General features: G+C 29.4%; 1 protein-coding gene across 4 annotated transcripts; it reads right to left on the minus strand.

Moving 5' to 3' along the window:
• Positions 1-387: 387 nt before the first annotated feature.
• On the minus strand, positions 388-22,095 carry LOC142331308 (protein FAM177A1-like). Of its 4 annotated transcripts, none has more exons than XM_075377108.1 (6): positions 21,941-22,075; positions 21,582-21,803; positions 16,645-16,812; positions 10,566-10,730; positions 4,109-4,215; positions 388-1,300 (listed from the first exon to the last, which is right to left on the minus strand). In XM_075377108.1, exons 2-5 carry the CDS (start codon positions 21,666-21,668, stop codon positions 4,117-4,119), a joined length of 519 nt encoding a protein of 172 aa, XP_075233223.1. In that variant the 5' UTR covers positions 21,669-21,803; positions 21,941-22,075; the 3' UTR covers positions 388-1,300; positions 4,109-4,116. The 4 variants fall into 4 exon arrangements, with proteins under 4 accessions (XP_075233223.1, XP_075233225.1, XP_075233226.1 ...); XM_075377110.1 differs by having other exon boundaries at positions 4,104-4,215; XM_075377111.1 differs by lacking the exon at positions 21,582-21,803 and having other exon boundaries at positions 21,941-22,095.
• Positions 22,096-22,459: the final 364 nt, after the last annotated feature.

Below are 22,459 nucleotides of genomic sequence, written 5' to 3' on the forward strand. Positions count from 1 at the left end.
TGTATTAGACTGATACTTCTAATTAAGAATGGAAACCTGTAAAAGGAATTACGGCAACTAAAGTACGCACACCTTTGATTGAAATTCATAACGTACTTCTGTTGCCATGGTGATAGAAATATAAGTAAAGGATTAATCTTCTTTTTTTGATGGATATTTGTAATTCACAACTTCACCCTCAAGGAGACTAGAGCCTCGGGTCTATGGCTTAAATTCTTTTCTAGGATAACATGAATTAAAAAGCAACCGTTCAGTTGGCTCTTTCGACTTTATAAAGATAATTATTTATATATAAGATATTATAAAATATTTAGTAACATACAGAAAGTAGAAGTAATTACAGCTTATAAAAAAATAAAAGATTTCTTAACAGAAAAATAAATCATATAAGACAAAATACTTTAAATTTTATTCATTTTTCATACATTTAAAAATAATAATAAGCTATAAACTAGGCTAAATATAAATAAATATAAAAAATGTAAATTATTTCCAGTAATAAATAATAACAGGTAACTTAGTAAGATGTAATTAGTAAGATGTAAACAGGAATGATGTACTTCTTTTGACACAATAAATAAATGCAATGAAAAAATCTGCTGCAATAGTCAAACTGTTCATCTTATTTAATGATACAGTTAGGTTATTCAATGATCACCATTTATTATTTGTCTTTTTAAGCTCTCTAATCTATAACAGTGATTTTGCAATTTTTGTATCTGAAATGTTTATGATTTCAATAAATTGTTAATATTATACTGTGATAAAAACATTTACAAAATATACAGTTATATTAAGCTGGTTAATGAGATGCTATAAGATAATAATAGCAGAATCATAAAAAAATTGAATATTAAGAAATTAGATTTTAACTGACTAAAGTAATACTATAATACTGAATGTATTAAATGAAGTGAAATTCATTACACAACAGAATTGCCATTACATCATTAATATAATTGTAATGTACATGTAACAGATCTATATTCAACAAATATAAATTAACAAAAATTATAAAAATAAATAATATAATTAAGAAAATTATGTAATAAATACCGCCCCTGGCTATTTATAAGCAACAAAACATCACTGCACCAGCAAAATTTAAGATAACATTCAAATACCTTTACTCTACCAATTACCCAATTATATATACCCTATTCGAACTACCCTGGGAAAATTAATAAATTATTGATTAACCAACCACATAGAACATATTTTGAAATTTCCACTCGAGTCAGCAATAATAATACAATTTGCAGTAGCATCAGGTACAAGCTAGGACTGGAACTTACACAATCTGCAATCAAAAATAGGCAATGAAAGATAGTAGATAGAAAATAAATAATTGGCTTAGATACTTCTTATTTTAAAAGTCTACTAGTTTGTTTCCAATAATGAGGGAGTTCATCCAAAAACAATGCAGTTCATTTTTAGGTTGTTTGGGTTCCACATTCTCTCTTAATGTGTTGCCATACTGGAAACTCTTAAAAAAATATGATAATAGACGCTTGGTGGGAGATTAAGCATTGATAATCAAACACTGTACGCTTGGTCATTACATCAAGAATTAAAATACACATTAAAATGTATTAAAGCTTATAACAGACTGAGACCTTAATTATAATTGCCATACTTTTTTTGGTTCAGAGATTTTTCATTGTGCTATATTATTAAAGTTACTGAATTTATTCTTCATATTCTTTGATTTGGATGCTCTATATAAACTAATATCGATAAATAAGATACTTTTCAAACAAAATGTAATCTAGGAGACAAATTTTCCAAGCATAAAAAGCAAGTAGAATAATAACTCAGAAAATATCAACCAAAATTCAAACCCAGAAACTTCCATTAATGCTATTATTCTGTCCTGGAGATAAAGTTATGCTCACCAATTTTTTTTAATGTATGGATTAAATTTAGTATTTGAGTTACTTGTCTAATTTACATTTTAACTGTTTTGCTGCAATAAACATAATGATTTTTCATTCTATCATATTACAAAACCTTTTTGCCATCAAGAATTTTGGACTGGGATGTGCTAAAAATATCAGGTGTTTCACTGTGTTACGTAATGGTATTTCAAATCATTAATAAATCATGCAGTATTCATATATGAATATGATTATCACTAGAAATTACAATATTTTACACTACTTTTATTTTTTATTTATCATAAACTTATTATTTTTATTGTTATTTAGTTTTTCCATATTCTAAAAATTTACTAACAATTACAAAAACGCACTAGCAAATGTAAATATCAACATGAATTTCTTGATAAAATAAAACAGAAATTATGAAAATTGGATTATTACTTACAAAATTATGGCTTCAAGAAGTCTGATAATAGTATGTACCCTACATATTAGTTTTTTGAAATGTTTTCTTAACATTTATGTTTAGGAAAATACTCCTCATGTAAACCTTTACTGCACCTGATAAAGACAGTTCTTGATCTTCTTTTCTTTCTTCTGATGTGTACATACAATATCTTGTTTCTTTCATACCTGGTAATCTCCTCAACCCTGGTCCACCATACGGATCATCATCTGCATTCTTTGCTTCTAGCCATTGAGCTGCTAAACCTTCCTGTGTGTTTATTTATAAACAGCTTTGGAGAGTTTTTTTAGCAATGAGTTCTAGTGAAAAATAGATTGAAATACCCAATTGCTGGAGATCCCATGGGTGGCATGTGTTTTGATCCTGACAATTCTTGGTATGCATGAGGTAGCTGCTGCATACCTCAGGCAGCAGCGGCAGCAGCCGCTACCGGTTCAGAAGCAATGACTTCCAATTAATGAATGTCTTTCAGTTCATCATCACTTTCATTCAATATTGATTATATTATTGAGTGCTTTATTGTCAATATAGAGAACTAACGAACTATTACATTGACAAATTTAGTAGTACCCAGGGGTACAATAGATCATTACCAAAGGGTTAATTAAATAATAATATATCCGAAGGGTTAATTTAATCTTCAAATTCTTTGATGTGGATGCTCTATATAAACTGATAAATAACAGATTTTATTGTGTTTCTAACTTTTCAAACAAAATGTAATCTTGGAGCCAAATTTTTCCAAGAATAAAAAAAATGTAGAGTAATAACTCAATAGTAGCTAATTATATCACAGACAAAATGAATAATGGAAAGATTGACAATTTAGGATTATATCGGGCATTCAATGTCTTAAGAGAGTTGTTAGTTTGTGTATGGGTCCATAAACATCCAGACACTGGTAAAATATAGAACATCAGTGACTTCTTTGTGCATCACCATCATGGCAAATGTTAAACGTGGGAAAAGAAAGCTTTTGCTATAGGAAGTGTTCTCCATGTGCCACACAATGGGAGGCTGAGCATTCGAGCTGAGACGTGTGCTGCTGTGGATGCGTCAATTCAACAACCACCGATGAAATCAACATGCAACTGTTGATTTCAGTGCATATTACTTTGAATACTGCAGACGCCTTAATGAAATTTTTTCCAATCGCTGGATCAGACATGGGTCAGTAAAGTTACCAGCTACATTGCCTTCGCCAGCAAGAAGACCTGACACTACACTCTGGGTTTTGTAAAAGAAGCAATCTGAAAACGCAGATATGTCAATGAGCAGCTTCAAGGCGCTGTTTGACCAGCATTTGAAATGATCATCCCTGATATGCTGTTGCGAATGAACAACCAAACATAGAGGCACATATAGCTGTGCTCTGAAGATGATGGAACCCACATATATGTTTTAGATCCACAGAAAGTGAGCTGCACCTATTCTAATAATTTCATAACTACCGTTAAGGGACTTCCCGCCACCTCATACTTTATAAATAATCAGTAAATTATTAGATGTTGGTATGAGATTTCTTTTTCAATGGTGGTACTAAACAAATATAAGTGGTTAAAAATCACTTATAGTAGTAAATCATATTACTTATTTTCATAGAATTACATTATTGCTGTTTTGAAATGTCTATTGTAGATATTAATCAGTAAATGCTAACCCACATTTAACTTAAAGTTAACTGGAGGAAGAAAAACAGTAGTAAAAAACTCAGACAAATAAGAAACAAAATTTTTTTAAATATGAATATAGATTACTTTACATAAATTATCATCGTGTTTCATTAGGTGCACTTGTCTGTAACGAAGTATCTTCTGCACCAGCCCAACCACCCATCTCTAAATCCCGTTGTTTCTTTTCCTCTTCTTCCTAAAATTACAAAAAAAAACATTAATGTTTTAGCAGTACTTCATTCATAAGTTTTATATAATATTTAAAATGTGTACATAAAATGATTTAACTTTTTATTTTGGGGCACGAGTAGTACAGTCTGATGTAGTCAATTAGACCAGCTTCAAAAAAACTTTTCCATAAAACATTAAAGGGGTTTTGTAGAATTTTGGTATAAAAACAGAAGCCATGTTTGGTCTGTTTAAAATAATGTCACAATGTATCTTGATTCTATGGAAATAAAATCATTAGGATAAAATAATTGATCAGTAATGTGCTGATCCTACTCCTCTTTTTTTTCCCCTACACACTTGCACTGGATCAGCAATTAAGCATGACTCAATGTAGGGGTGTGTCCTTTAAACTGATGGGTCTGGCCACCAATTACATCTTTTGTTGTTTATTACCCACTCAAACAGAGGATACCATTACTGGCCGCCTGCCAGTCTGGGTCTTTTCATTGCCCACTTAAACAGGAGGTGACAAAACTGGTCCACTGCCGGTGTTTTAGGATGTGAGAGGATCTGAGTCCTCCCACTTCTTCACCACTCAAGCAAGCCCAGACAGATGACAATTCGATAAGGGGCTATTCCTCACCCCTTCATCTCCTTCTCATTTTTCCGAAATACCACAGAGATGTATTTGGCTATTGCCTAGAACTCTTTTTCACTGGTCAACATCCTATCCACAACATTGTCTGCACCTATTGGGCCCACTATCCTGAGTAGATATATCTTGACATCCTGAAATATTGTGAATGGGATACAAGTCTGCAGGTTGGATGAGTTTTAAACTTCTGTTAGTTTGTCTGAACATAGTTATTTAGTGGAGAGACTATCTTTTGACTTTTCATTCCTTCTTCTTTACATCGATCCTTTCTTCCTCACTGCTGACAATTTTATCAGATCTCTTCTTTCACTCTATCCTATCTTTTGCTTTTTATCTACAATCAACACACACTATCTTATATGTACTTTTTTTCAGTGTTTAGTTACATAAAAGATAATTCTTCCACAGGCTTGTTGAATTTTAACTCATGGTGATCATTAACTACGGACAAAGCAATATGCATTTAATAGTCTCTGAACAATGTTTCAACAAACCTTTCCTACAGCAGTTATCCTTTCTTTTTTCCATATGATAAGTAAGGAAGTATTTGACATTCTAATCAATAAACTCTTATTTAATTATTTATCTGTTTGAAAAACTGAAATTTTTTCAAAAAATTCAACGAAAAAATGGAGAATAGGGAGTAACTTATTTTTTCAAGAGATTGATCAGTGAATATAAAAATAGTTCATGTAAGCATGTAACAAATATCTTACACTCGAAGCCAATGCAATCAGGACTAAAGCTAAAGAAAAATAGAATAAATTGGAAAAAATAATATTACAGCTACCAATTGATAATTACATGGATGTAGAGGGCAGTGAGAGAGAGGATGCAGCTGCCTTTCCAAGATGGAAAAAATAAAACAAAGAAATAAATAAATAAATTTTTGAAAAACTTAAAAAATATTTTAAAAGAAACCAAGAACTCATGGATTTTTGCTTAGAGCCAGTGCAGTAGTTACTTTAACACAAGTGTGTAAGTAGCGTACGCAATTTTTTATGACTGTAAGGTTTATTTTTTCACGCCGGCCACCTGCCATCCACTTTACAACGAATGGATAATAAAAACATTTTTTTTTTTAAGAAGCCTACTTTGACATTCGTTACACTTTTTATTTAACTTGCAATGAATGTACTGAAAATTTACATGGCATGGCCCTTACTTTAAAAGGATATTAACCTAAAATTTCTTAATTTTTTGTTATCTTTCCATGCTTGCAAGTGTTATGCCATGAGGGATTCTTTTGGATCCTTCAACATAAAATAGTTTCATAATTAAGTTTGTAATTTTTGTTAAGTTCTTCTTATCAATAATTTTGATGAATAATTAAAAATAATTTAAAACGTGGCCTAATTACCATTATTGCTTGTTGCAATCGAACGGTTTTTATATCAGTAAAATCGGCTTGTTTCAAATTTATCTTGAATTCGTCAGTAAAGAATGGAAAACATTTCACTATCTTGAGACAAATTTATGATTATAATATGGATATCGGGAAATATCCATCTTGGGGTTTCAGAGTCCAAAAAAAAGGGTTTTAAAAAATGTCTTTATGTCTGATAAACTTTCTATTGATGATTCTTCCATTAAGTTTTTAATTCTAGTGATTAGTCAATCATATATTGTATAAGACTCAATTTTGACAAAAATGTCAGTTAGTCAGACCATGCAAAATTAAATTCACTTTTCTTTTGCAGTAAATTTAAAATGAAAAAAGTACCAGCAGCAGTGATGAGGATGAGGGCAAGGAAGTACAACCACCCTCTAGTTCAAACAATGCGACTGCAGGGTCTTCTTTTATGGTTCAAACAGTAGAAGAGTACCTCTAAGAGGCAAAAATCTAGATGAAAGTGTACTTATTGATGTACGCAATTTAGGCATTGAAGCAGGTGATTCACACTAAAAGACCATTTTGATCATGAATCAAAAAATGTGTCATAGTGATCACCTATCATCCAAAATGAAATAATTGATCTATTTGGTGCTACAATCGTGGAACACATCGTCACAAGAGTTAAAAAAGCTTGCATCAGCCAATGAAATCAAAGAATTTTTGGGTTTTGTTGAGCTTGAAGGACTTAATAATGCAGTGAGTATTGGATTCCACCAAGTCTGGGAAAGAAGGTGTGCAGGCAATCTTGAAACAAAGGTTGCCTTCTAGTTCCATTGTTCTTCTCATAAGCTTAACCTTGTCATGAATGACTTAAAGGTTATCCCAGAAATTTCAAACTGCGTTGGAACTATGAAGGAGATGATAATCACATTTTTTCATGAGTCTGTTTTACAACACAAGCTTATTGCTAGCATTCCTTAAATTGTACAAGATAATGTGGTTAGAGAAATACAAGAGCATCCGTGTTTTTAAGGATCATATGGTTAATGCATCAGAAACTTTAAATGAAGAGGAAAATAGAGCAACAAGAAAAAATGCTTATCAAATTCAAGCAGTGGTGTGTAGGAACTTCATTTATTGTGTCAGTAGCATTAATTGCTAAGTATTATGCTATACTGGAACCCATAACAAATGCACCGTATTGAAGACATTTGACACACAGTCAAAGCCAACCAGCACATTCAAACTATTCTTGATATGCTATGAGTTCTTCAGGAAAATGCGAACATCATGACTGCCATTTTAAAAGAAGCAGATGACATTGCAATATATTTGAATATTGATATAACTGCCACTCTCATTGCTAGCTGACAAAGATGCATCTAAATTTTGAAGAAGTAATTCCTTACTTAGATTCCATCATATCATTTTTAGAAGTCAGATTTTCTGCAGAGAAATCACCTGCATTTTCATTGATAAATTTTCATCTGAGTAACTTGAGAGGTATTTCATTGGAGGAATGGAGTGAAAGTACATCTTGTACAACTTTCTATAATTTAAATGGCATTGAAGGAGAAAAGGGAATTGGGGTTCAAAATGTGGAATGAATTGCACAACACACCAGTCATAATTGAGGTTTTAAAAAATATTGAATTGTTTTTACAGACTGTTAGAAAGGCTCTACTAATATTACTTTTACAGCCTTGCTGAACAAGAACTATCCACCATTCATTTAACTCCATTCATTGAATTAAAACATGACTAAAAAGCACCATTGATGAAAACAAGTTAAATGGGTTAGCTACGTTAAGTATTCACAGACATGCTTTTGCTAACAAGGAGCAATTAGTTGAAGCTGTAATTAAGGTAATTTGCATCTAATCATCGCAAACTATTGTTATAAAATTAATCTTTTTTTTAAATAAATATTTTATTCTTCCTTTTGTTACTGTGTATTATTGCGTAGCACATCGTCACATGGACTACCCTTCCTCCATGAAAGAAGTTAAATTTTGAAAGCAGTTCCCCCTTCCGTTTTGAGCTGGTAATGCTCTGGATGGTTAAATGGTTTGGAAGAAAAAATCAGAGAAAAAAAAAATCAGAAGAAAAAATGGTTTAGCAATCTGTCTCTTGAAAAAATCTAGGCATTTAAATATTACTGAAATGAAAGAATAGACTTACTAAACTTTGTAAAGAAAGGTTATCAAACTAAACATTTTTATCAGTATTAAAATAACTCTTTTCTTATTAGTTGACTGTTACAGTTGGACGAACATAATAAGAAACCAATTACAGTAAAAATAATTTTTTTTTACTGATTATCACAAATAATTTAATCTGAGGTATTTTTAAAATTTCAAAACATTTTAAAAAAACTGAAATTTAAAAAATGAAACTAAAGATTTTATAAAACCCAGATACCTAAATTTATAATTGGTGGTACCATAAGTCTTTTGATTTAAAACAAATGATATTACTCAAAGTGAAATCCTCACATAAACAGTCCTCATTATAAACAACATTTATAATAGGTGAGACGCGACACTTAAATAGAATTCAATCCACAAAAAACTGTCTCTACTTGATTTTCCTAGAAATTAACTCATAGCTTTTTCACTATCCTTGAGACAAATAGCTTTTTTTGTTATTCATCACAAAAAAAAAATTAATTTTAATTTTAGTTCTTACTCTTTTTTATTTAATATGTTTTTTACTTTGAAAGAAGAAAAAGAGATAATTTTTCTCTTCTTCTTCTTCTTCTTCTTCTAGATGCAATTTTCTTTATAAAGGTTGCAAATTATGATAGCTATCTTCATATTTCATAATGCTACTCTAAACAATTTTTTTTTCCTGTTTAGCCTCCGGGAATCACTGTCAGGTATTACTTTCGAGGATGACATATATGACTGTAAGTGAAGTGTAGTCTTGTACAGTCTCAGGTCGACCATTTCTGAGATGTTTGGTTAATTGAAATCCAACCACCAAAGAATACCGGTATCCACGAACTAGTGTTCAAATCCATATAAAAGTAACTGCCTTTACTAGGATTTGAATGTTGGAAATCTCAACTTTGAAATCAGCTCATACTCTAGAGACTTGATGAACTATACCTACTAAACCCTTCTCTTAAATTTCTTAACAAAGATATTGTTTTTCCTCCACTGCTTCTTTGAATTATCCTTTGAAATACAAGCTTCAATAGGCCACATTCCTCACATGCATAAAGTAATCTAAATATTGTAACTTCCAAACTTTTATTATTTCTTATTCTTTTCCTATTCTTTCAGAACCTCCAAGTTTGTGACTGTGCACCCATAATAATCTCACAGTCATTTCACAGATGTACGGTTGTTTACAATAACTTGATTCTAATTCCAAGTTTCCACACCATACAATAACACACTGAACAAATAACATCTCACAATTCGGATCTTACACTGAAAAAGCAGATAATTATTATATTAGATAGTGCTCTACTTATTTTTGCAGAATTGTATCATGCTTTTTCAGTTTTCTCCATTGTGTAATTATTGTTTTCTGTTATGCCTGTGCCTAAATATGTAATTTTTTTCATCAAATTGTTTTAACTGTCAAAATTTCATAGATTATTATTCTTGGACGTACTAATTTTCATAACTTTTTTCTCATTTTATATTAAGGAAAAATCTATATTCCTCACTACAGACTGTTGTTCTGTTCATTAATTTTTAATGATCTTCCAGCTTGTCATCCATCATTGCAAATATACCAACAAAGCAGATGATATTTATAGGTTTCCGAAGTGCTCATCCACCAGCTAGCTATTTCTTGATCCAGAATTATATTCATTACCTTCTTTAAATAGGCAACATGTAAAGTAGATGATAACTCATACCGTTTTGTAGCCCCACATCCTAGGATTTTTCATCAGTGATGCTTTTTGAGAGTAAAGTAAGTTCTATATTATTCATAAACATATCTCCATTAACTTGACTATTCTTACAGTATCAGAGCCCTTTACTTTGCCAGTTATATATGCTTACAGGAATGGTAACAAATCTTTTTACCTATTTTATGTGCATGTATGTACACTAGTCATTAAGCCTGACTTTACAGAGTATTGCTTAATACTCAACACCAGAAAAGTATAACATTAGTTTTAATAATAGTCTGAGAAGAGAAAAATATAATTTTATAATAACTTCCCAATCTTCTCACCATCTTTTCATTAAATGCTTTATTATTTACTATATTGTTAACTACTATTGTAGTTAATCCATACTGTATCTGTGGTATAATAAAACAACTCAAGTTTTACTGAAATACTATAAATATTATATAAGGTAATAAAAATAGTAAATGAAGAATCGATCTATAAAAAAAAAATATACAAATTTTACTGTACCTGTAATTTTAAGGATTCATAGACATCAATTTCATACTCATATTTAGGTGTTGTAATACCAAAAAATTTTGCAAGTTTTTCACCAACATAATCACATGCTCTTAATGTTTTAGAACTAGCTGTAACCGTTTTGTACCATACCCATGGGCCCCATGTTAATGTTTGCTGTAATAAAATAATAAAAAAAAATAAAATATTAATTCTAAAGTGAATAATTAAATATGCTTAACATAAAAAAGTCAGTACAATCTGTTAAAAACCATTAACAGATGGTTCATATTACACACTGATAATAGGTACTGCTAGGTAGAAAACTTCAATCTTTCAATTTAAAAAATAACATCATTCCCTAGTTATTGGACATTATATCAGAAAATGAACAATATTCTAATTAATTCAAAATGTAAAAAGCCAGCTATTTACTTTTAATAAAATGATTCTTTTATTGTTTAGATACAGATTTCTACCTTATAGACCTTTTTTCCATCTTTTAATTCAATACATAAACAAATATGAAGATCTACTTAACAAAAATTAGTATAATATACAAATTAATATACATAATTATAGTATTTACAACAGTATATTTATAATAATATTATATTAAAGTGGTATTTCTCTAACTTCTGCGTGGAATGATAGAATTTCTGCTCTTTCATCTGGAAGATTATGGATTCGAATCCCAGTTAGGAGGCTTGGCATTTTTTCATATTCACTACAAAATTCATCTGTAATAAGTGACAAAAATTTGAAGTTAAGCCTGGTATTTCTAGGCTACTAAATAAATAAATAAATATTGATTATTGAAGAAAAATTAAGGGAACTTTTTAATGTGGACTGGGAATTAATACACTGAGTAATTAATTACATTTATTGGCTTGTTTTAGACACCCACTATTGAATTTTATAGTTTTGTTTACAGTTTCCTGTGCATATTTAAAATACCTGTGACTATAGACAGTGCCACCGATTGTGAAATACACTGAGATTTGTTTCTTAAAATGCAAAACGTATGAAAGTGACAAACTCATAAACAGATTAGTGAATTGTATGGGGATAACACTGTCTGATGGATTGGTAGCAAAAATGGGTTAGGCCATTTAAGAAGGGCCGTGCAAACCTCACAATGTAGGATGGAATGGGCAATCATCTATCATTACTGAATACCTACACAGAATTAATGGAAAAGTCTGTGAGAACAGACAGTTAACGATTCAATATTCATCAATATCTTTTTTTAATTTCACAGTGTTCTCTATGAAATTGTGTTGGTACCCTTAAATTATCAGAAGTTGTGCTAATGTCGGGTATCAACAAATGCTGAGTTGTATAAAAATAAATATTTAGCTACTTAAATCCAAAGTGACAACTTCCAACTTGGCTCCATTTCAGAGCACACACTATTTAACAATTTTTCAATGGTTAAGTAGTTTATTTGTACATCAACAATCACAGCAATGGTGGCAGCCAAGTGGTGGGCGTACCTCTCATAAATGACAGGTCTTAGGGTTCAAGTTTTTGTGTCATTTTCTTTAATTAAATATACACTAATGCAGATGATTTTTTATTATATAATATTTATAAAAAACTGAAAAAATATATGAATTTCATGTTTACTGATGATTATTTTATTTAAATTCTTATAGTTTATTCTAGTTTCTAATACACTGGGTGTCTGAGAATTATCTGAACAACTCTTGATGTCTTATTAGAAAAAAAAGTAATAGTCCTATTAATGAATAGTTGGGCTCTCTTAACAAATAACTCATAAATTTTCCCTTTAAAGGAAAATTCTAGATAGTGCTGTGATTGTATATGTAACTGCATATGCAGTCATCATGAAACCACAGATGAAAGAATAATGCACAGAGTGGTTTATTGAAATAAAATCAGAAATGAAAGTTTGGTAGAATTCGGCATAACTTAGAGCCACCCTCTACAATAACTATTTGTTCATGGTATGATAAATATAAAAAACCGGCAGTATTGAACATAAGAAGGTACTGGCAGGCCTAGAATATCAGATGAAAAAATGGAGATCATTTGTCAGTCTTTTGTTCACGGACCTGGGAAGTCAACTTGGAGTGCAGCGCGTAAGTTAAATCTTCAGTGATCTACCACTCACAATATTTTAAAGAAACAATTAAAATTGCATCCTTATAAATGATAAATATTGTAGCATATTATATTACAAGATCAAACTGCTAGAAAGAAATTTGCTGCAGAAATGATTGAAAGAATTGAAAATGATTGTTACCTTAAAAAAGTTATGCACATGTCTGGAAAAGTGAACACTCACAATGTTCAAATAAGGGATAAGAGAACACACATGTTACACACTTGATCGTATTAGAGAGAGCCCAAGAATTAATGTTTGGTGTAGACTGCTTCAGGATCGTGTGATAGGACCTTTTTTTCTTTGCGGTTAATGCAAATATTTACCCGGAGTTGTTAGAAAAGTTTGTTTACTCTAGCTTAAAGAGTTACAACCTGAAATCAGACTCCAAGATGGAGCACCACCACATTGGGGTTTATTAGTGCGTGAATCTGTCAACAACTTATTCCCAAATCAGTGGATTGGAAGCGATGGACTGACTGCTTGACCTCCTCAATCACTGAATATTATTACTCCATGTGAATTTTTTCCTATGGGGTTTCATCAAGGATAATGTATACAAAACTCGTGTAGTGAATATTGATGACCTTAAGGAGAGGATTGTTAACGCATTCAAATTCACAGATATGGATATGTTACAACAAACATAGCATAAATTGATTACCAGTTGGATATTTTGCGAATTACTAATGGTGCACACATTGAATGTCTTTGATTACAGGTTAAAAAACTTTCAGTTTTGATTTTAAATTCATACATACAACCTGCTTTTGTATCTTAATAAACAAATTATTTACTCAATATCAAAATTGTTCTGATAATTCTCGCACACCCTACATAATTATTATATAATAAAACTCAACAGAATTCAATAATCCTTCTTATCTTATGCTAGTTGTCATTATATAAAAGCGCTTTTGAGAGTTTCTCTCATCATCAGTTGAATTCTGTACTCTTGGTGGTAAACTTTTTATTCTTTTGTCTTTAACATAATTAGTATAGAGGGGAATATGGACAAATACAATAACAAAAAAGAATTGATTTTTCTAAGTTAATATAAATACACACACACATGAAAAAGATAATAGTTAAAAACAACAGGGAAACTGGAACCTGAAATCTCTTGATTAAGAGACTCACCACTTAGCTGCTGCTACTGCTGTGACTCTAGATACATTAATAAGATACTTGAATAGTTTAAAAATCTTTAAATGGTGTTTACTCAGAAGTGGGGTCAAGTCAGAAGCTGTCATTTTGGTTTTAAAGTAGGGACTCCCCTCTGACTACCCTGCAAAAGGACATCGATAAACTCTGCTGTATGCTGACTCTGTCATAGTGTGCCCTTGTTAGTGACAGTAAAGCTAACTAATGATTCAAATATTCTGGATATTAGTAAAAATGAGAATGACTTGAATTACAAACCAGTATCACTTTGGAATGATTTCATATTACTTACACATAAATAGCAAAGACTTTATTATAATAATAGTAAATGTGCTAAAAATTTCACAATATGGAACAAAGTAATTTCACCTGGAAATAAAAAAAATGTAAGGTCTTATGTAAAAGGCATCAGGATCAGTTTCAATTAGCTGTAGAAGATGATCATGGCACACTTCCACCCTGTTGTTTTTCTGTTCAACAGTGAGGTGTTTTGGAACCAATTTTGCAATTTTTTGTTTTGGAACCAATTTTTTCATGTCCAATTCGTTCATCAAACTTCATCATATAAAGTTTCTGATTCGCTCAACATTGTCATCACTTTTTGACGTTAACGGTCTTCTAGAGTGTGGATCATCCGCAACTGATTCTCGGCCATCTGAAAGTGCTTTAAACTCCCTAAAAACTTGGGCTCATGACAGAGCATCAACTCCATTCACCCTTTTCAATTTTGATCAAGTTTCTGTAGCATTCTCACCAAGTTTAACACAAAACTTGGTTGCACAACATTGCTCATAATTAGTATCACTCATTTTTATAACGCAGAACAAAAACTCATTTCACGAAAAGTTTGTTTACATCTCATGTGGCAACAATAGACTAAAAATATTAATATCTAATATAAATCAGCTGTTCATAATATGATTACTAGTAACTTTCATAGTGTTGCCACTTTGGCTGCCAAAAATAACTAGTTTCATTACTTTATTTACAGACCTTGTTTGTAATAATGCCTATTAAATTAAATATACAGATTTTTAAAAGTACATAAGATTTTATTTCACTAATAACTTCTGATTTTTTTTTCATATTTTTTTATTTTATTATTGAATAATTATTTATTTTTCAATCACAGGTTAATAATTATTTAGAAATCAATATATTTAAATTAAAAAAAGTTAAAAAAAAAAATTTAAGAAACAGTTAAAAAAAGGAGATGACATCTGATTTAAACAGATGTGCCTTCCCCTGTAAGATCCAAATATTTCATTAATTAAAATTTTATTTGGCTATAACTCTGGAAAATGATAATAAGTACCACTTGTGATATATTGTTCAAAAGCTCTCAATGTGGGATTATTATTGCAATTAAGAAGAAGTCCAAAATCCAAATCTTTTGGTATTTTGGGCTTTCTTAGACACTTTTGGTTCAGTCGATTGCAATCAAAAGGGGAGGTGCACAACTAGATGTTACAGCAGTCCTAAATCCAAAATTTCAACATCCTACGGCTAATTGTTTCTGAGTTATGCGAGATACGTACATACGTATGTATGTAGACGTCATGCAGAAACTAGGCAAGATGAATTCAGGGATGGTCAAAATGAAATATTTCTGATGAAATCTTAAATTTTTTGCGATCACAATTCTTCCTTTATTTCACACAAGGAAGTAAGAAGGGGTAGAGTAATTGTAATTAGGTGTAGGACTGCAATTATCAGCCAGGTAAATAAATAAAAAACAATTAAAATGAATGATTTTTTTGATAAAAATAATTATATATGTATATAAATAAAATCCAATTATTATAAAACAAAATTTTTTTATCAGCTAACTTGGTCCTAAATTATTTTTTAACAAATGTACAAGAGCTTTTATCAAATTAATTTTACTCTAAACAAAAATAATTACTCATATATTACATAATTAAACTACTCATATATAATTACATATAATTATATTACTAATGTATTACAACATTACTCTAAACAAAAATATAATTAGAATTAAAATTACATCATGCATGAACCAGATCTTGTTCTTATAAGACCTGGTTCTTAAAAGAAAAAAAATTATATTTTCCAGTTTTACAATTTTTGGCTATTTTGTAACTAGAGTATCTTACTAGTTGAATATCAATGTTGTAATTTTTACTGCTTATTCCACTCCTGTGTTGCTTCAAACCAAGCAATTTCTGATTTTTTTTTACTTTCCCCATCTAAGAAATGAGGTGTCAAAATTGTACATTTTGAAAAATCCTACACTTTTGATTTTTTATAAAGCATAAAGGAAGAGTTCATCAGACTTCAAAATTCATAAATAGGTACTTTAGAACTATGCTAAGAAGAGGTATAAATATTATAATTGATGTCCCTTTCCTTCACAATGAAATACTTGAACAAAAATTGATAAAAAGTCATATGAAGGGGAGAAGTCTTCTATGTCCAAGATTTTTATGATTGAAACGGCTCAATTTCTTATTCAATTGAAATGCTCTGTTTTTACTTTCTAAGCTTTAACGTAACTAATAAATGATCATAATTTAATTTGACTACGAATACTTAAAACATAAAATACAACATACATAAAATTGATCACTTTCCTTAAATTACAAAAATATTAATTTTTGAGAGGTTCATTGTAATAATTTGTGGTGGGGTTTTACTCTATAAAAATTATAATGATATTTAACTCCCACAATTTTCTCTAGATAAGACATAAAATTGACTTCCTGTATATATTTATATTAGAATAAATTAATGTGTACCTGTGTACAAAGTACACAAATGTCACAGTATACTTACAGGATTAACTGCATTGACCTCACTAACTGTTGTTTTTTTAATATGAGTACCATCATTATCATCTTCATCACTGCTGTATTCTTCTAGAATTCCATCACTAAAATGTAAAACTCTTCGAGGCACACGCTTTTTCTTTTCAGTCACTTCAATTTCACTTTCATCAGTACTCTAAAAACAAGAAATGAAGGTACTTTACTCACTGACTAATGAACGCAATAAATACATAATTAATACTACATAATTAATGAAATACATAACAAATGTAAAAAAAAATCAATGTATGATTCTTGATTAATTGTAAATGGTATAACAGAGCAAAAATAAACTGTAAGAAAATAACATGATTTTTAAAATATCAGATTTTCAAAAAAAAAAATGAACTCAAGTGTGTTTTAATCTTAATACAACTAATGGAATAAAATGGTAAATTTTAGTCCCTGACATTCAGTTTGTTGATAATTTCTGTCTTTTTAATAATAATTACTTTTTGATAAAATATTTGTAGATTACTAGCAATATCAATAAAATTATTACTTCTTTAAAATAGACAATAACAATGCAGGGTGAAACTTTTAAAACTATTTTATGACTTTTGTTGGTGTTATAAACTTTTTAAGTAAATGTAAAAGTATGAGATCTTAAATAAACAATCCATTACCATCAATAAATCTTTTTTGTTAAAATTAATTTGGAAAAAAAGTTATACATTTAAAGATTGGAAATCTATTTTAAAAAAATATTAGATAATTTAAAAAACGAATATTGATACAGATAAATTGATTATGCATTATCATGATCACATTTTGTATAATAAACATATTGTATTATAGCTAGAAATACCAGTTCAGACAATATATATATTTTACTTTTCTAAACAAAATCATTAGATATTTTTTTATATTTAATTGGTTGTGCAATAAGTACTGAGCAATTTTAGATCTTTATATATGCAAAACCACACTTGGCTACCCTGTTTACAAGCAGTTGCAGTAAGAATGGCTAAATTATACCTCTAGACTAAAGGGTTAGTGACAATATAATGTTCATAAAGCTTACAGCTAATATTTCAATTCTATTATCCCTATTACTCACATACTTTGGCTTTTCAAGTTCAATTAAACTTGACAGAAATTGAACGTTTAATTATGATTATTTGTGCTTCTTAGTTTAAGGTCAATTACAACTGGTGAATTAAAAAATTAGCCAATGGTTGTATTAAAAAAAAAAGCAACAAGAATGCTTAATTTTGTTTTAAAAAATTAAGTAAACATTGGTGAAAATAACTATTCATTATAATAATTTGAAAAATTATAATACAAAATCTTTCAAACTCAACACACAATTTTCTTTTTCCTAATTTTAATTTTCTTTTTCACATTTTCTTTTTTTTTAATATTTCATGTGTCATTTGTTTTCATTAGTTGACAATTCATCATTGAACACTACAAAGTTTCAACAACATTCACAAATCATAAAAATTTATAATCAAAATATGAAATAGGTTATAACTACGTATTATGAGCTTTGGAATATTTATGATGTACATAATTGGCAGAATAAAAACATAATTCATTATTTGATTAAAAAATATGAATACAATTTTTCTCCACTTTGTGGTGATTCACCAATTCACAAAAGAAATCTAAGAAGTCAGGAGAATATTGCTGCAGCAACTACAAGTGCTTATGAAAATCAAAATTTATCCATTTCACATCATTCACAAGAATTGGGCCTTTCTTTACCAACAAGGTGAATTTTGTACAAAGATATGTGTCTACATCCATAAAAGATTCAACTAACTCAAGAATTAAAGCCACAGGACCATTCTTTTGACAGTTTGCTGATTGGACTGTAGAGCAGCTCAAATGGGTCCAAATTTTTATTAAAAAAATCATCTTTTCAGATGAGGCTCATTTTTGGCTAGATAGCATTGTAAACAAGGAAAATTGCCATATTTGGATTGATTCCAATCTGCGAATGACTCAATAGCGACCATTAAATCTAGAAAAAAATTACTATTTGGTGTGGATTATGAGTTGGTGGCATTGTTAGACCACTTTTTTCAAAAATTAGCAAGGTATGCTATTACAATAAATGGTGAATGCTATGAAGCTATGATTCATGAATTTTTGTTGGGAAATTTGGAAAATTTTAATTTGAATGAGATGTGGTTTCAACAAGATGGTGCCAAATGCCACACAGCTGCTGAAACAATTCAATTACTATGTCAAAAATTAGGTGATTCCATAATTTCAAGAAATGGTAATGCCAACTATCCATCCAGATTGTAAATTTGACTTCCATAGATTTTTTTCTTTGGTATTATGTAAAGTCAGAAGTCTATAGCAACAAACTATGAATGATTGATGACTTGAAAGCAAATACTTAACAAGTTATTAGTGGAATATAAGCAGATTTGTACAATAAAGTCGCGCAAAACTTTATTGATAAACTTGGCTATATCAAGCAAAGCCGTGGAGGCCATATGAATGATATTACTTTTTGAACATAATGTAATATTATAAGCTTCAAAATAAATAGATTTTGGTTGATATTAAGACATAATTATTGTTTTATGGCAATTTTACTTTTTGCGCTGAAAATGAAAGACCCTATATAAAATGTTGTTCATTAATGCAGAGAAAAAAAATAACATAATAGTGAACACAATTCTTTAATGAAATTCAAGAATTTGACAACAGAGATATTTCACAAAGTGCAGGGAAACGTGAGTATAAGAATGAAAATATTAATAAAAACGACACTGGAAGCAAGTGAACATGAATATCTATACAGGCAAAAGGAACTGCTAGTGATACTGAGAACCATGTAAGTGATGAAGTGCATGGAGCTTTGATTGATTCTAATAGTGAATAAAAAAATACTTAAAAATAAAAACAGTGGAACAGTTATATTAACTGTTTTTGTAACAAAAACACACTGAATCATTTACAAACATAAATTGTGATTTTTGGTAAATACTTATTTGTGTTAACTAACAAAAGCAGGAATCAGTGAAAAAACAAATATAAAAACTACAAAAAATAAAATCAGATTTTTTTGTTTCTTATGCTAAATATAATAAACAACTTAATAAGAATGAGGTATTTATTGTACCCTATACACATTATACGTTTTTTTCTTTCTCAACATTTTTTGTAAAAAATCAAAGTACTGTATCATATAATAAAAATAATGGGAAAATTTACTATTTATAAATTTCTTATGATTAATTGTTAAAATAAAATTGATACTGCACTTTAAGATTGTATCGTGAGATTTTATAGTTTATAATAAACTTAATTCATACAATCAAATGCACAAACCTTCTGTGATTACATAGGATCTATATTAAACATAAATTCTCACTTTAAATCAATGGAGGCACAATAATCCTTTTTTAAATTTCTACATTTTGGAATTTCAGTAATTATACTGGACTTGACCCAGAACATCAGAAGCGTTTTAATATGTTAATAATGAATAATATGTTAATAAATAAAATAATATGTTAATAATAAATTTAATATGTTAATTTATAAACATTTATTTATTCCAGGATAATGCATTTCAAAAACTATGGGTGAAACAAATTTTCTGTTTATGATCAGGTTAGATCATATTAACTTTGCTTGCTAAGATAACTAAAGTTAGTATTTTGAAAAATGTGATATTTTCGTGTAATAATATCGCACAAATTACTACTACTTTGCATAAGAGTCATCTTCTACATGTAAAATCATAGAGTAAAGTAGGTCAAACTAACCACTGTTATACCTGCTATTTTTGTTGTTTACAGTAGTAGCAAACTTTAAAACTCATAAATTGAGAAAACCAAATCCAAGAAAATTTAATACAGGTACGTCATTGAATGAAATCATAAGCATAATTAGTATTGAATAACAATAACTGTAATGCAAGAAATTACAACAGAAGATACAGGTAAATGCTGTAATATGTATTTTTGAAATATTATAAATGACAGCAAATTTTTCATCCAGCCTTACACCTGTTGATCATAAGGTAGACTGGCTGATAAACATTACCAACTACTACCTCTGGGTTCGGGATTTGATTCAAACAATAAAGTTGGAAATGTTCAAATGAATATGGTTACAAAGATAATTGATACTGCCCACACTTATCGTCTACTCATTTTGTACTCAAGAAAATGACAGGTAATAAATATGTCCTAAATGTAAAGTGGGTAACAAGAGGGATATGGGGAAAATATTAAATAATGTTTTGTTTAGCACTAAAAAAAAATTATTTTTTTCATTTAATTTCAATTTTAATAATGTTTTTTTATTACAAAATGCATAAAACAGCAACACCACCAAACATATAAACTGAGCAAAAAAGCCTTTCCAATAAAATTAAGTTATTAATATTAAATCAATTCTAAGTACAAAGAATTATGTAAGTAAATGAATATTTAAACAAAATAACAAAGAGAAATGCTGAAAAACTGGTAAAGTAATTTAAAAAATAACTATCAATATTTTTATTAAAGCTATTAATAAATTGTATATAAACCGGTAATTGCTATAAAGAACTACAAAAAAATAAAAATTTTCATCTATTTACTCAGAGTAGAATTCGGGAGAAACACAAGAAACACCAAAATTTAGTACTATTTTACTATTAATAAAGATTTACCAAACTATCAGAATAAAAATATAAATTACTATAAAAAATGAAAACCAAAAATGAACAAAAATTAAGCATGGTTACTTATACAAAATATCAAAGCCACACCCAAGTAAGATTAGGTCATTATAAACCAAAAATAAGCAAATATATAAACAATTAATAAAATCTATGACCACACCTTTATACATAATAGTAGTTTAGTGATGATGAACTGTGAATGTTAACACAAAAGAAAATAAAACAATACTGATTCCATAAAACAAATAATTTAATAAAATAATTACCTTAACACAAGAAATGACATCATTCACATTCTTATCAACTTGTTCACTTTCAATTCGATTAACTTCATTCGTGATTACAGAATCCATGTTAGTTCATAACATGAAATATTTTTATATTTATATCCGAAAAGGTATGTGTACCCGACAAGTTTTCTAAATACGTGTAACTGCGTACAATACACAATGAAATAATTTGTCGCAAAGTTTTGACAGATCTTACCTCTAAAATACCAAAGAATCAACAGATTAGAAACTCCACGTTTAAGAATAACGAACAGATTAAAAAAAAGTTGTTAAATAATAGAATAGAAATAGCAACAATATACTTCAAAAATATTAATGAAAACAATCTGCCTCACCTCTTCCAACAACGTCATTACGTTGTTATTATCTGTCCTTCACAAAAAAAATCTCACGAAGAACACAAATAACTAACGATATAATCTACAAACACACCTTTACAGCTGTTTCAATTTTGACACATGACACAAATTCAGTTTAACCAACACTGCAGCCTACACAATATCATACTTATCATTATTTTAAGTAATTAAACATGATGCTAATTAATAATAAATCGTAGACTGAAGATAAAACGAAACTATTGTGCCGTTCAACAGTTATTTTATTTCAAATGAAAAATTTATCAACTATTCGGAAAAGTACGTTCTTGCAAATAATAACATAGCTACACATGAATGAAATTATAAAACTAAGACAGGTTTCAGGAATAATGCCTTTTAAGCTATGTATGAGTGTGTGCTCTTTTTTCTGTTTAGCTTCGGACCACCGTCAGTATTACTCCAGAGGATGAATGAGGATAATATATGTGACTAAATGAAGTGTAGTCTTGTACAGTCTCAGGTCGACCATATATG

The sequence above is a fragment of the Lycorma delicatula genome, chromosome 10 (genome assembly GCF_047948215.1).
Source record: "Lycorma delicatula isolate Av1 chromosome 10, ASM4794821v1, whole genome shotgun sequence".
NCBI classification, from domain to species: domain Eukaryota; kingdom Metazoa; phylum Arthropoda; class Insecta; order Hemiptera; family Fulgoridae; genus Lycorma; species Lycorma delicatula.